A 16,259-nucleotide genomic window follows, 5' to 3' on the forward strand; every position below is an offset into this window, starting at 1 on the left:
ATCAGGATTTTGAAAGATGTTCCTTTTGAAATCAGAATGAAAAGAAAGGACTATAAAGGATTGACCATGTTCTTACAAAGTCATCAAATCAGTTACAGATGGTTGGTGCCCGAAGGATTGGTCTTTAAGTTTAAAGACAGAAGAGAAAAGATAGACTCTATCTTCAAGGCTCAAGACTTTTTGAAGAGGCACGCCAGTACAGAAGAAGAGGCAGAACTTGCCAAGTGGATGTCGGGAACTAGCGAGGAAGACAGCAGCTCGGAGGGAGAGGTGAAGGACGAGGAAGCTAAAGGAGCGACCGGTCCAAAATATAACTTAAGAGACAAAAAAGGGAAAGACCCCAAAGTCTAAAGACTTTTTCGGATAATACTTTAAAAGTAATATTAATCCCAAAAGGACACTACTAACATATTAATTGCTTGTTTTAACAGAGAGAGAAGAAAAGAAGATTATCCAACTGCAGAAGAAGCTATTGACTTTAACTTTAATACTAAAAGATTAATATACTAATACATTAACATCACTCAACACTTTTCTTTACTCCTCTATATACCTTTCCTAATTTTCTGAATTGTAAAAGTAAAACTTCTCTCCTTTTTAGGAGAGGGAAATAAAAGAAAGAAAGAAAGTGGGGTGTCACTGTTGTTGGGGCTACCCTAGGGTTCAGGCAGCACCTCTGGGCTACAATATGTATAGTCCTGAAATACCCAACTTGCAGGTATGTTGAGTTAATATGATTTAAAATAACCTGGGTATAAAATCCCAAGTGTAGTAATCATGTGAGCACAGGAAATTCAGCATTATTTGTGCCAAGACAATAAAAGAAAAAGTTAAATGAAAAGATACCTGGATTCAAATCAAGCACCCATAGCCTTAAAGTTATGCTAGTATAATAAGATGCACATCAAAAGCTTAGACCCCAAAAATCTTGTTGATCTTGAAGGTGCTACTGGACTTGAATCTAGCTGTTCTAATGCAGACCAACATGGCTGTCCTCTAAAATAAGCTGAACATGGTGCAGCCCTTGGAGAGTGCTCAAAAGCTCTACTGGTGCAGAATATCCCTTGGTTGGGATAGATTACTTGGAAGCCCATTACAACACTATTTCAAGCTTTAGTGATGGTCTGTCATTGCCTTTCACGCACAAAATACAAGGGTCTGACTCTAACCTAAGAAATCCAAAACAACTTGTGGCTGGTGGCCTACACAGTGAACTCCTACATCTGCTGAGAGTGGGAGATCACAATAACTGTTCAAGTTCACCAGCTTTGCACACTAAGAAGATGCAGAGAAGTGATGCAAGGCCTTCACTGAGATGGCTTTTGGTAGTCAAGGTTAACTTGTGACTGTTCAAATTTGAAACATTTTTTTGTATTTAGTGGCATTTAAATGAAACCAGCCACTCTGAACAAGAATATTTTACTAGAAATGTCCAATGTGAAAAATACTGATCTGGAATTGTAGTGAAGCTAGATATAAATCTTACATTTTCCTCTTACCTTGCATAGCTGCAAATTTAGCTAATCCCCTTTCATATGATACCGATATATGCTGCTGATGTATTTTAACAGTGTTCAAGATCTCTTTTGTAGCCAAGCCCTGTAGCCCAGAGGTGCTGCCTTATGCATGGATAGCCCTAACAGCAGGGGCACCCCACTATTGACCTGAAACAAAGTCCCCCAAAAGTCAAGCCCTCTCAGCTTGAACCTCAGAGTCAGCGTGTGAACACTCTGCAAAAAGGGGATTTCATATTCAGGTATTCATACAAGGCAGCCCTCCAAGGCAATATTCAACCTCCCCTCCTCCAGCAGCAACAACAAAGGCAGGTTCCTCCAGGTGTAGTATCTGCATTTCTAAAGCTATTCAGAGGCCACCTGATGCATAGCCCCTCTATCTTCAGAACTTCACCTAGCCCTTTTTGTGTGACCCTATGTCTATGTGAGAATCCTTTGTCTCCAAAGCGCTCTTTCCTACTCCATCCCAAGATAAACCAATCATACATTCAGATATTTAGCAATCCTTCCTGACACTAATCAGGGACCTATTTACACCTTTTGTTTAAATCTGGGAACCTATTCAACTCACCTAGACTGGACCATCAAGGGTCATTATATCTATTCAGATGCCACTGGTACTCCCATCAAGAGTTATTATGCAGCTAGACTCTGCCCCCCTGGAAGCTCATTGGTCACACCTGAATTATGCTCCGCCTGGTACCACACCTGCATGGACTCCTTATTGGTCTAGAAAATCTATTGTTCTCACCTGAGACCAGCCCCTAAGGCTTCCCACTGGCCTGCTTTGTTTTCCAATGTGTATATCTATCAGAGCACATGGCCTCAGATTTTGTGTGTCTGCCCCTGATGCTAACTGGCAGTTCACCCCCTAAACCTTTGGTTTGGGCCATAATCTCATCTCCATGGACCCCGGCACGTCTGGACAAGTTGTATCACCCCGTAACTGACCCCTCTATTCACTATCAATCACCTCTGCTTTCTTAGTTCTGTATTGCTTGCTCTTTTTGAATGTTTAGTGTGCTTGTAATTAGAGAAATACTTCAATAAAAACTATTTAATTTGCTCTTCAAATTTGGAGTCTTCCGACTGTACTGGAACTTGGTGTAGACAGGTGTACAGATCCCTTGTACTCCTCTGGCCTTGCCTGCTGCCTAACTAATTTCCCCAAACAATAAGGCAGGCCATTGGTGGTAACAGCCCAATTTAATTAAACCAAGGTTTTTGTACTTCTAGGTCATCCTATTCGATTAGAGTGGAATAACGTGTCTTTAGCTCACACACAGCCAGACAGATAGAGTCACAATGCCCCCTAGTGGAAATCCAAGGGTAGAGATTAATTCTAATGCCTATGCTGCAGATCAGGATAGCAGAGGTACCCAGTATGGCTTTTAATTTTTTTTTAAAAAGCAAATATGTCAATTACAATTTACAGAAAATTAAGTCTGAAAAAATATACAGGCTTAATTTCTAAACACAACAAAATCTTGAGTTGTATTTATACTTATAACCTATGCCAATAAAAGTACTGACTAGAGTTGTACCCTACCATCTTTACATCTAGTAAAAGGAGGAAGAGGGACATCTTCTAACCACCAAAAAAAGGCTAACCTAGAGATTATGTGATCAGCCCCATAGCTAACAACTTTTTGCTCAGGGGGCCAATGTTTTTCTCAGGGGGCCTGCCATTATATGTCTGTGCGGTACTGCCATGCCATGCTCATACGTCTAAATAATAAATAAATAATAAATCCTCTGCATTTTAATGTATTTTAGTATTGGGGGGAGAAGAAGCAAGGTGCTGCTGAAGTGGCTTGGATCTCAAAGATCCAAGACAGTTCAGCATCGCCGTGAGCCCCTTCGTCTCATACGCGGCGGGGTGGTGGTGGAGAAGCAAGGCATTGCTGAAGTTAATAGCATCAGGAGTCACATTTATTCCTTAGCATTCCTGGATGGGTGGGTATGTGGATGGACAGAAAGAAGGATAAGTGCATCATATACATATACATACATGTATATGGTTCCTTGATGTTAGACACTGTAGGTAGTGGTGAGTCACTGCTTGTGGTAGTTATTTTGTTATTGGATTATCTTAATTAATCATTTCTCTGTGTGCCACCCTATAGACCATGAGATAAGAGTACCATGTGATATAAATCTAACAAGCAATAAAAATATCAAGGTAATCCAAATTAAATCAATGCTCATTAACTAATCCAGTTCTGTTTCTAAGGCAAGTTATGGTAACGGTTGAGTTGAAAGCAAAGCTCTTTTTGCCCAGATTTTCTGTACTGCCGAAAAAGTCCCCCTTTGCAGTGATTTCTATCAAAGGAGGCCAGCAGGCTTGTACCGCTCCCTTGCTGGCCAAGGCAGGCGGGCAGGCCGGCTCCATCTAAGGCTGGGGAGGAGGGGGCGGCGGCAGCGATCAATTGGGGGTGAGGGGACTGGAGGGAGGGAGGTGAAGCTGAGGATTGGGGGAGGGGCCCATAAAAACCACGGGGGGGCAGGCCCCATGGGCCCCGTGGTAGCTACAGGCCTGTATGGGATCCACAAGGGAATTGCAGTGCGGGAGATAATCAGGGCAGATGAAAGGCTGGTAGTATACAACTTCCTGTTCTCAAACATTCATTGGCCTTTATAAGTGTTATATTGTTGAATTTACTTATATACCCATAAGTATCTCAGAGTTTCCCTACCACTTGTGTTCCTGTTAAATCCACATGTGGAGCTTTGGCTTCATGCTTTTTCAAAGAAGCTCCAGTAATTTCATCTGGAAAGGAAAGGAGCAAAAAAAGGAGACACATCACTGCATGCTAGTGTTTTGTATTCTTCTTAATACTCTGTTATCTGCTCAAAACAGGATCGTTAAAATATAGGTCCGTCACTGTAAAAGGTTTGGGTTAAAAATTAACTTAATGTAACCATATTTGGATGGGGCTGCTCTCCCCTTGAAGGAACAGGTTTGTAGTCTGAGGATACTCTTAGACCCAGGACTACAGGTGTGGCCAGGAGGGGGGCAGAATGTCAAATTCGGGTTCTCGTTTGCCATGTATTTCTGTTGTTCTCTTTTCCCTATTGGGGTCTGGGGGGGGGGAAGATGCTGAGTGTGGGTGAGTGTGTGGGAATCGCTTCACTTAGCTGCTTTGTGACTACTTTCTCAAGAGACCTCCCAACTGGGAAGAATGCGAATGACCTTGGACGCCTGTCTCTGCTAGCTAGATCCCAGCACTTCTATAGACAACTTGACGAAGAATTTCAAGGAATTCGGAGAGATGGCAGGAATGAAAGTGAATAAACAAAAGACAAAGATTATTACAAAGAACATAACACAAGCTATAACAAAAGAACTGGTAGAGAAAACAGGATTTCAATTAGAGCATACAGTCAAATATTTAGGTATTACCTTGACAAATAAATGTAGCTCTCTGATGGAAGATAATTATATGAAACTACTTAAAGAAATCCGAAAAGATTTAGATAAATGGAATAATTTACAGCTGTCATTTATATGCTTCCTAAACCTATTTTTCTTTTCCAAACTATCCCAATACTTTTGAAACAATCATATTTCCAGGAACTGAATAAAATAACAACAAAATTTATATGGCAAGGGAAGAAACCTAGAATAAAATTGAAGGCACTGCAGAACTTTAAACAAAATGCAGGTTTTGGTCTTCCTGACCGGGGAACATATTACAATGCTTGTGCACTGACATGGATTAAAGAGTGGATAAGAATTGAAAATACGAGACTGTTAAAATTGGAGGGACATGATTTAAAGCTAGGATGGCATGCCTATCTCTGGTATCAAAAGGCAGATAATTATAAATACTTCAGAAATCATTTGGTGAGGAAAGCATTACTGTTCACATGGGAAAGAATTAGGCATAAAATATATGCGAAGATCCTGAAATTGGTCTCTCCAGTGGAAGCATTTACGCAACCTAGTTTATCGGAGAAGAACAAAATATTTAGATACAAAGATTTATTAGGAAAAGAAGATAGGTTGAAGCCCAAAGAAGAACTAGAGGAACAAAATATATATGTGGACTGATGGACAAGAGTGCAACTTGAATCTAGATATGCTAAAGACAAACCTCAAGGGTTTGTTGTAGAACAATCAGAGTTCGACATACTTTAAAATGAAACAAATGATAAATTGATTAAGAAATTTTATATCTATTTGTTACAGACAAAGATGGAGGATGAGGTGATTAAAGACTGTATGGTAAAATGAGCCCAAAATGTTGGTTATAATATTGATCTTGCTCAATGGTTGCAAATATGGAAAACAAATGTTAAAATAACAAAATCAGTTGCCTTCAAAGAGAATTTATATAAAATGTTCTATAGGTTGCATATAACACCAGAGAAATTAGCTAGAATGTATCCTCCAAAGTCTGATAAATGCTGGAAATGTAAGATAAGGGTGGGAAGTTATTTCCATGTTTGGTGGAAATGTAAAGAGGCAATATTATATTGAAGAAGGGTCCATGAAATGTTACAGAAAATATGTTTGTTACCTCTACCATTTAAACCTGAAATGTTCTTGCTTAATATTATGCCCAATGTAAAAGATAAGAAAGTAAAATATCTAATTATCCATGCAGTTACAGCAGCAAAAAAAAAGCAGGAATTCTATATGCTAAGAACTGGAAGAAAGCAGAGATACCAACAGAAATGGAACTTTTGACAAAAACTTTTGGAATAGCAGAAATGGATATATTGTCAAACCTATTGAAGGACAGAAGTAAATGAGATGTAAAAAATAGCTGGACATTATTTTATGACTGGGTGGAAAGAAACCTTGAAGACCAAAAATAATGAATATACATAATATAAATTTGGAGAAACTCCAACTTGAACTATAGAGAATTAGACTCTTACCAGGAAACATAACAGAATATGTCAGCGATTATGTGATACTAATCTTAGTAATTATACAAAGAAACAGAACTGGAAACAAATTAAGACTGAAAAGATGTAACAGCTGTGATACAAATTTGATAAAATTTTCCTTTATGTCATATCTCACACCTTGTACCCTTCCCACCCTTATATTTCCTTTCCCATAATATATCAAAATAAACTTTTTTAAAAAAGAAGCCCCGGGGGTGAAGGGATAGGGGGGCAGAATGTCAAATTCGGGTTCTCGTTTGCCATGTATTTCTGTTGTTCTCTTTTCCCTACCTGTAATCATCATGTATTGGGGCCTTGGGGGAGGGGGCAGATGCTGATTGTATGTGGGAATCGCTTTGTTTAGCTGCTTTGTGACTACTTTCTCAAGAGGCCTGCTGACAGGGAAGAATGTGAATGATCTTGGATGCCTGTCTCTGCTAGCTAGCCTGTCATAATGAAACTGTAGGTTTGCAGGTGTGTGTGGGGGGGGAAGAAGTGCATGCTTGATTTAGGCAGACTGAATGGATAGTTTGATTGGATGGGTCATTGTTTGAATTAGGTATAATATCCGGACTGGCGCCAAGCTTGTCAGTTCTGACATAGACGAGCTTAGCTTGACACATTTTCATATCTCAATAAACAAATCACTACAAGAGAGTGTTGTTGGGAGTGAGTTTGTTCAAGAGTCTGACAGTGGCCTTCCCTGGGCAGAAGGGAACTGACCTCTGTGGTGCATGCCATGGCTACACTTGATTAATTACAATGCACTTTGCATGGGGCTGCCCTTGAAAATTTCAATTGGTGCAAAACGTCAATTCCATTAGTGCAAAATTTGTTCAGAACCTTCAACTGGTGCAAAATGCTGCAGCTGGATTGTTGACAATCTGGTCATAAGGACCATATCACTCCACTCTTGGTCCATCTACACTAGCTCCCAATCTGTTTCTGGGCACAATTCAAGGTGCTGGTGTTGACCTTTAAAGGCTTGGGACCGGCATACCTGAAGGACCACCTATTCCCTTACAAGCCTGCTTAAATGCTACAGTCATGCATTTATATAGTTGGGGGAGACATGCAAAAAGGATCTAGGGGTCTTAGTAGACCATACATTGAGTCAGCAGTGTGATGCAGTTGCTGAAAAGGCAAATGCAATTTTGGGCTGTATCAACAGAAGCAGAGGTCATTTCGGGGGGGATCGCGGGGGATCGCAGTTTCCCCGGGTGAGGTACGGGGGGCGGGGCACATGACGAAGCCCCGCCCCCTGCTTCCGGCTCTCATTCAGTCAGGAGGAGGCAGGAGAAGAGGGAGGGTAAATTGCTTCCTCCCTGCCTCTCCCCACCCCTGCCTGCCTGGGGCCAGGGAGGGCTTTTCTTGGTGAACAACAGGCTCTTGAATGTATAGAAACAAAGTGATAATTTTATTTTGCTAAAACCGACTAACATGGCTGCCCTTTTGTAAAGGTCAAGCAATAAATTCAGGAGGTAGAGATATCTGAACTCCCACTTTCTCCCCATATTAGCCTGCCCATCAGCTGAGATTGTGATCATGAGATAAAGTCCCTCCACCTCCTCATAAAAGTGCTCTCCTTGTAGTAAAGTTATCATGCTTTAAATGAACTTGAGGTCGTGTTTCTTACCACTGTTTCTTTTGGAAATGTGGTCTTTACAGGAAATTTGAGTATTTTTATTACAATGGGATGCATTCAAAGAAGTTGCAAAGAATTTACTAGGAATTTCCGATGTATTTTCAAGTTGCTTGTTCAATGCCCAGCATTTATTCTTCAGTTTTCTGATTTCTTCCTCCAAAGACAGAACATAATCTAAAAAAATAAACACATCTATCAGTCTGATTATGTTGTACAAGTAATGGTGGCTTTGAAAGGCTGATCATCTGTGCAAATAATTTTCTCCATAATGTATTGTTGTACAAAATATGTTCGATTACCAGAATACAGCTCTTTCCACATAGCTGTTTCCTCTGCCATGACTTCCCTACAGTGGTGCTGTTTTCAGGAGTATCCATGTGATGCCATCCTCTATCTGTCCTGTTTCTATATTTTCCTGAGCTAAGGCAAAAATGTGTGAGCTAGAGGATAAAAAACTGTGAGCTGGCTCACACTAACCCAGCTTAGAGGGAACACTGCTTGGGGCTGAGGCCCCCGACTTAACACGCAGGCCTCCAACTTTTGCCAAGCTGGGTGGAGAGCACCGCCGCCACCACCAAGGTGCTCACAGCCCCCGCTATTAACAGTGGGAGTGCCGGCTAAAAGGGTGCTGGCAGGGGGGATGCGCCTGTGCCTGCTCCAGCTCTCCCCACCCGCCACTCAGCTGCAGCGAGGCCCAAGGCTGGCTCACCAGGCCAAGCAAGTGGCTGGCCAGGCAGCCAGCGCTGGCTGCCCTCCCTGGGCAGGGGGCAAGGCAATGAGGCTAGACACACAGAGCTGGGTTGTTATGCTGCTGTTGCTGCTGCACACACAGCCCCAGGTGAGGCCAGGCAGGCAGCTGGGAACTCCAGCAGGTTGAGTCTGTGTGAGGCTGGTGCAGAGAAGGGGATGGGGATGCTGTGCAGTCGGGCTCCAGGGAGGGTAGTCAGGGGGACACACTGCTCTTCCTTCCCTTCGTGGCACTCGGAGTTCCATTTCAGACTGTGTGGTGAGGGGGGCTCAACCCTTCGCTATGCCTCTCCCTTGGCAGCCTGCATGAGAGATCGGGGGCTTCTATGGGGTGCTCCTAGGCTTGGGTGTGTGTGCAGAGGAGTGTGTAGTGATGCCCCCCCAACTTATTTAAAGGCAATGTTCCCTCTAAGCTGTGGAGTCTTGTGAGCAGAAATTCTACTTTGTGAGCTACTGGCATTAGTTGTGAGCAAGCGATTTGGGTGCTGCATACATTAGTTTGCTCTGGAACCATCCTTCCTGAGCTAAGACAAAAATGTGTGAGCCAGAGGCTAAAAAATTGTGAGCTAGCTCACACTAACTCATCTTAGAGGGAAGACTGTTTAAAGGCCCCACCAAATAAAAACATCCTGCCTATGGGCCTGAACAAAATTGAATGTCATTTATTAGGGATTCATTTGAAGCTTTGGATATCCTGCTTTGAACTAGATTATTCCACAATCTACGAAGTCATAACTATTATTTTTAAAAGGTACACTGTATTTTTCATTTCAGTACAGAATTAAAACAATTGGCTAACTAGTATCTGCATAATTTAAACTCAAACACATAAATGATACAAATATATACAAGTGGGGACCCGCAAGAAACTCGCAGGAACAGCTATCACATTCCCCCCACCTCTGTTTCTTCCCCTCTCCCTCTACTTCTCTCACACTCTTTCTCCTTCCTGCTACCCCTTTTCTTTCTCTCTCCCCTCCATGCCTCCACCCAATCACTCTTTCTGCCCCATCACTCTCCCGGCCTCCCACCTACTTCCTCCCCCCCACAGTAGCAGTGGCAGCAGCAGCTCTCCAGGAATCACAAGAGATTGCCCAAATACAGAGATCAGTTCCTCTTAGGGCTGCCAGCTCCACATTGGGAAATTCCTTGAGATTTGGGGGTGAAGCATTGCAAGGATGAGGTTTGAGCTTGGAAGTCACCTCAGCAAGGTATAATACCATAAACTCCACCCTTCAAAGCAGCCATTTTCTCCAGGGGAACTGATCTTTGCCATCTGGAGAGCAGTTGAAATTCCAGGAGATCTCCAGCCCTCACCTGGAGATTGGCAACAATAGTTCCACTGGAGAAAACGACTGCTTTGGAGGGTTGAGTCTATGGCATTATATCTGTCTGAAGTCCCCCTCCGCCTCAATCCCCACCATCCCTAGGCTCCACCCCTCAAATATCCAGGAATTTCCCAACCTGGAGTTGGCATCTCCTTCCCACCCAACAGCCCACCTACCTTTATCTGCCCCTCTGTCTTCAGCTTTCTATCTCCTTTCTCCCTGCAGCTTCTACTGAGGAAAACAATGGTCTTTCTCCACAGTGGGGACTAAAGCAGTTTACATTATTCTCTCCTCCTTTTTATCCACACAATAACCCTATGAGGTAGATTAGGCTAAAAATATGTGACTGGTCCAAAATCACCCAGTGAGCTTCCACAGCAAGATGGGGATCTATATCTGGGTCTCACAAACCCTACTTTGAAGCTCTGGCCATTATAGTACACTGACTTTCATAAGGTGGCTGCTGTTGAACAGTAGCAAGCAGCCAGGCCTAGTTGAATCATGCAAGTCAGGTGGTATCTAGTCACCAAGAGGGTGCTGCTTGGCTTCAGATTACCAGCCTTCAGATGGGACCTGGGGATCCCCCAGAATTACAACTGAACTCCAGGCAACAGAAATCTGTCCCCCTGGAGAAAATGGGTGGACTCTGTGGCATTATATCCAGCTGAGGTCTCTCCCCTCCCCAAACTCTGCACTCCTCAGGAGGTTATACCAATGGCAGAAAGTTCTGATTGAATTCTTTACTGAAATGTTGATGGTGCCCATACAGAAATTCTACAATATAGCCGTTCAGTGGATTGAATGTCACCTTTGATGGTATATTATACAACTTGGAGAATACCTTTTACATTATTGTAAAATAACTGTTCGTCTCACTGAAGAAGTTTATCAAAACGAGTGAATTTATACCCGGGATCCTTGTGTGATGACTTATGTTGATTGATGACTGATGTTGATGATTCTTCTATGAATAAGAGCACTTATACCAATTGTTGATTTTTGCTTAACTCCTTGCACTTTTGGATTCACTTTGTTCTTTGTATTAGTTTATATTACTTTATTGCACACATGATAAACCTATATATTATCGTAATTAATTAGAAAATTTACTAAATAGCATCTTATTGCAGTGTTTTCCCCTTTTGATTTTCAATTACAACTGATCTCCAGGTGAAAGAGATCAGTTTCCCTGGAGAAAATGGCTGCTTTGAAGGGTGGAGTTTATGGTATTGTACCCTGCTGAGGTTACTTCCAAGCTCAAACCTCATCCTCGCAAGGCTCCATCCCCAAATCTCCAGGATTTGGGATAGCCAGGGGGTGGCAAGTTGTTTGCGGGTCCCCACTTATGCATATATGTGTGTGTGTGTGTGTGTGTGTACACTCACAAACACATAATTTTTAAAGTAAAACTATTATAAAAAGAACATCTATTGTTTGAATATCATTCTTGTAACTATTAAGAAGAGATGCATGTATTATAAAAGAAATGTAAAATGGACATATAAATGTTGCTGGACAGTAAACTTAAACGAGCCCACTTTATTACCAGGAGTGAATGAAACTTCAGCAGTATCAGCAGTCCTATTTTTATCCTGTGTTTTAATTTTGATGTGGTCTGAAGAAAATTCTTCATTATTAAGGGTCTCCATTTCTCTCCTCATTTCTGCAATCACTGCCCGCAAGTTATTGTTCTGTTCCTGCAACCTTTGAATCTCAGGAGAAAGAAAACTTGCTTCCATTACTCCAACTTTATCCTTAAGTGTAACCTAAAATTTAACAGACAAGCATTACATCTCAAAAGGAAAACACAGGACTCAAAGCTGCATGGATAAGAATAGGGATTTTGTCAACACAAAGCAAAGTGATCTAATGTTTTAAAAATAATAATTTTAATGATATGCCACAAACCCTGTAGAAAAATTTAAGAACTTGAGAGCTGAAAGAGTGCTTTGGTAAAACTTTTGGGCAGATGTGAGGTGATAGGTATAATTTAACCTGAATGTGCTTCATGATAGCAGCCTCACCAGGTCAACCAAGGAGACTAGGGCTCCCAAATTTCGCCAAATCGCGGCGGGGGATCTGCATGTGAAGCATTTACCTGCAATTTGCTTGCATTAAAAGTCCATTAAGGGAACGCATTTGCTTTTGCAAATCATTAAGGGAACATAGCTTTTGCAAATAGAAAGAATAAGAGAAAGAAATAGAGGCTTTGCGGAAACAAGCTTGCATGACCATATTAAGCATTGCTAGGCTGTTACTAGGGAAGTGCTGACCTTGCTTGCTTGTTGTTATTGCATACTTCTTGCTTACTTCCTTTATCAAGAAAGATTCACACCTGGCTGATGACAGGAAACTTCTAGCTTTCCCACAAGGGACATGTGATCAGCCAAAGAATGTTTGTGGTTTTGAAAAGGAACACAATGCTTCAGGCTCATGGTCAATGTGTTGTGATAATTTTAATTCTAAGAAATGACCAGGAAAAATGATTTTTTTGTACTCTGTGGAAAATCTATTTAAGTGTCTGTTCCACCTGCATTCTGGGTACAGCTCTGTTGAAAAGTGCCCTGAGTGCTTTGGCTGTACCTGTGCGCATAATAAAAACAGCTGTTGACTCTCCTTCCTGATTCTCTGGTGGTCTGTCTCAGATTTCCCGCTACACATGTCTTTGCAGAATCCGTGCTGCGGGGACGGCGAGATGCATTGCACCGCTGTCGCCAGGACATGACGCTACGCGTCGCTCTGGCAACGGGGCTGTTTGGAGCCCCGTTGCCAGAGCGATGCATAGCATCATGTCCTGGCGACGGCGGGTGCAACGCATCTCACCGTCCCCGTGGCACGGATTCTGCAAAGACACACGATCCCCCGCCGCAACTTGGCAATCCTAAAGGAGACTGATCATGATAGTGAGTGTATGACTCAGCGAAAACAGCCAGAATGGCCAGCAATGGGTGTAAAGAAATTTTTTCTCAACCACATGGCGTTGTGGTGTTGAAATATATATTTAAAAATGGAAAATACACATCCAACTTCAACTGCATATTAATCAATCCAGCAGCCCCTAACTGTGGAGAGGTAATTTCCCAAATCAGAAGGCAAATAAACAACTTATACATTTTTCAAAGTGTATGAATGCTAATCCCTATACCATGCTTTAGAGGTTTATTTATTATTATTTCAACCTATATGAGTTGCAATAACAACTAGCCTGGAAATGCAGCCAGTTGGGGACCTACCATGCATCTCATTGTGTGCACTCAGTGATACAGTATGCGTTTTACATGCATAAGGCCCTGCGGTCAATCATGGCATTTCCACTTAAACACAATCTCAGGAAAACTAGTACAGATTTAGAAAGCTGCTGCCAGTTCCAACTTCTAGATTAGATGAACCGATGACCTTGTAGTATAAGACAACATCATATATTCAAGTTATTTCTTGAAAATGAAACGCCTCTGTAACGAAATGGCTGCCAGGCAGAGGCAGCAGTTTACCTTAAAATGGCTGCCAATCTGGTAGTCCTTCTGGAGGGGGGAGGTGCTCCATAGGGGACAATGGGGCTGCCATACCTCCCTGCCTACATTTCCCAGCAGCTCTGAAGAAAAAGTGCAGGAAAGTAGGGACCCACCCCAGGGGTGGAGCCATCCAAATAAAGGCTTCTGCCCATCCAGGGAGGAGTTAGTCTCAGCCTTCGTCTCAGCTTTGGACTACAGATTCGAGGGGCTGCGCATAGGTGAGACCAGGGCTATTTTGGGGCAGGAATGCACAGGAACGGAGTTCCGGCTGGCTTCAGAGTTGGCCACGCCCACTACAGCCGAAACCTCTGCATGTGTGGCTACAGAGCAACCCCCCGCGACTCTGAGGCGGAGGGGCCGGGGGGGCCTGGAAGGATCGGGGAGGCATTGAAATGCCTCCCCATGCCTTCCCTGGCCTGCGCAAGGCAACTTCCAGTCATCCATTATGAGGAAGATCCACATGATACCAAACATAAATTGCCATCCATCAGGTTCTTGTATATTTATGAAAAGTGTGTATTAATTAAATATAATTTGTTGTGATACACTGGTATGCATTAATCAACCTATATTTCCAATTTAAACCAGAACAATATTTTTAAACTTCAGTAGTAGTGGATCATTTTCTTAACTGGTATATGGTAGTGGATCATTTTCTTAACTGGTTTATAACAAACTTTCTATATAAAATTTTCTGTGATCTGGTTTAAGAAAGTATTCAATCTGAACCATTTCCTGAAGAGAGTTCCCAGGAAGATGCTCCCAGGCAACCACTAGAGTGCAGCATACTACTAGAGTATCAACATTCAAAATAATCTCTTACAACACATCTTTGCCACTATGTATGAAAACAGTCATCATCAAAAGTAGTACAACCAAAAGACAAGAGCAATGATCACAAATGGCCTGTCTAGACTCAAAAATGTTTTAACATATTTATATTTGTAGTGCCACTGCCCTGCCTTAGTCAAAGACAAGGCGGTGACTAACCTGACTGTCTTTAAAACCTCCAGCAGGGATCCCAACCCTTTCCAGGGTCCAGAGTCGCGACGTCAATCATGTTGGGGGCGTGGCCCCCATCGTCGGAGGGAAAACCATAGAGTTTTCCCTCCGACGATCGGGGCCACGCCCCCAACGTGATCGACGTGGTTGCGTCACAAACTCTTTTCTACTATGGAACTAAACCTTGCTAAATGTATTGGTGAATGAGCTGAAGAGGCATCTTGGTTTATTTAAGCCATTACAACAGTTTGAAAAGCCCTGATTGCCATCTGTCAAATAATAGAGCCCAAGTCTACTTGAAAGTGGGATATCCCATTTTATGCTTGTGCAGCAGGTAGCCTTTCTTCCCCACCCCCCACCCCCAAAAGTTAGCTGAGTTGGGCTGTTAAAAGTAGCTTATAGATATTCCATTTAGAATACTGGATATATTGAATAAAGCATACAGTATATAGAAAAAAGAATGAAGCTGTGGAATATTCTTTCATTCTTCTATAATTTATGTACTTTCCTTATGTGCAGGAGACTTGTGCAATTTTACTGGACTGACTGGAGCACTTTATTGCCCAAGACAGGTGTGTGTCTGACTTCTGACTTCCACAGAATTTAAACACTAAGCAAACATTCAACCAACATGACAAAAACAGAAGTTACAGCATAAGCAAAGAACCAGAACCATCATCCTGAAAGCCTTTATCAGGCTAGAAAGGCCACCAGCACTCAAGATCACCACACAGAAATCAAAGTTGAGCAACTCAGGCATGATAAAACAGAGTTCAGATCAAAAGAAACACAAATGAAATTCATCCAGAAGCTTTGTCTTTTTCTCTCCTGCAGTGACTGAGTTAACAAATGCTTGAAAATACTGAAGGAAGAGAACTGCCTTCCCAACAAGAAAAAGCAAACCTTCACACTCAAAGTTGTCCCAGTTATCTAGCAGCATCAAAGCTTCAGTACCCAGAGGAATGATAAATGCAGAGGTCAATTCGGGGGGATCGCGAAGGATCGCCGTTCCCCCAGGGATCGCCGTTCCCCCAGGTGAGGTGCGGGGGGCGGGGCACATGACAAAGCCCCGCCCCCTGCTTCCAGCCACCCCGTTTCCGGCCTCATTCAGCCAGGAGGAGGCAGGAGAAGAGGGAGGGTAAGTTGCTTCCTCCCCGCCTCTCCCCACCCCTGCCTGTCTGGGGCCAGGGAGGGCCTTGGCAAGGCTTCCTCGCACTCCCGCTGGCCTTGCAGGTCTACCGCTGGGCCCCTGATGGGGCTCAGCAGTGGAGCCGCAAGGCTGGCGGCGGTGGCTGGGACCATTGGGGGGCGGGTGTGTGGCCTTATGACACACTTCCGGTGATGTCAGGGGGTGTGGCCTTAGGACACACCTCCGGGGATGTATGGGCCCCTGATGGGGCTCAGCAGTGGAGCCGCAAGGCTGGCGGCGGTGGCTGGGACCATTGGGGGGCGAGGGGCCTTCGTGGGGCTTCCTCGCACTCCCGCCAGCCTTGGAGGTCCACCGCCGAGTTTAACATGATGGAGTTTTTCAAAGAGGGCACGGCTGGGAATTTTGCATGCTTTGACTGAAAATAGACCAATAATAGACCTATGATCAGTCAAAGCAAGGCTT

General features: G+C 43.1%; 1 protein-coding gene across 1 annotated transcript in view; it reads right to left on the minus strand.

Annotated features, from left to right (window-relative positions):
• CCDC57 (coiled-coil domain containing 57) overlaps nt 1–16,259 on the minus strand; it is an 83,758-nt gene that overhangs the window by 26,558 nt on the left and 40,941 nt on the right. The window contains exons 11-14 of the mRNA XM_015420350.1: nt 11,680–11,887; nt 8,050–8,232; nt 4,211–4,284; nt 222–314 (exon numbers count right to left, since the gene is read on the minus strand). Of these exons, the coding sequence (XP_015275836.1) occupies nt 222–314; nt 4,211–4,284; nt 8,050–8,232; nt 11,680–11,887 (558 nt within the window). The remainder of the gene's footprint in view (nt 1–221; nt 315–4,210; nt 4,285–8,049; nt 8,233–11,679; nt 11,888–16,259) is intronic.

Source organism: Gekko japonicus, unplaced genomic scaffold, assembly GCF_001447785.1.
Source record: "Gekko japonicus isolate JY-2015 unplaced genomic scaffold, Gekko_japonicus_V1.1 scaffold360, whole genome shotgun sequence".
Lineage (NCBI taxonomy): Eukaryota > Metazoa > Chordata > Lepidosauria > Squamata > Gekkonidae > Gekko > Gekko japonicus.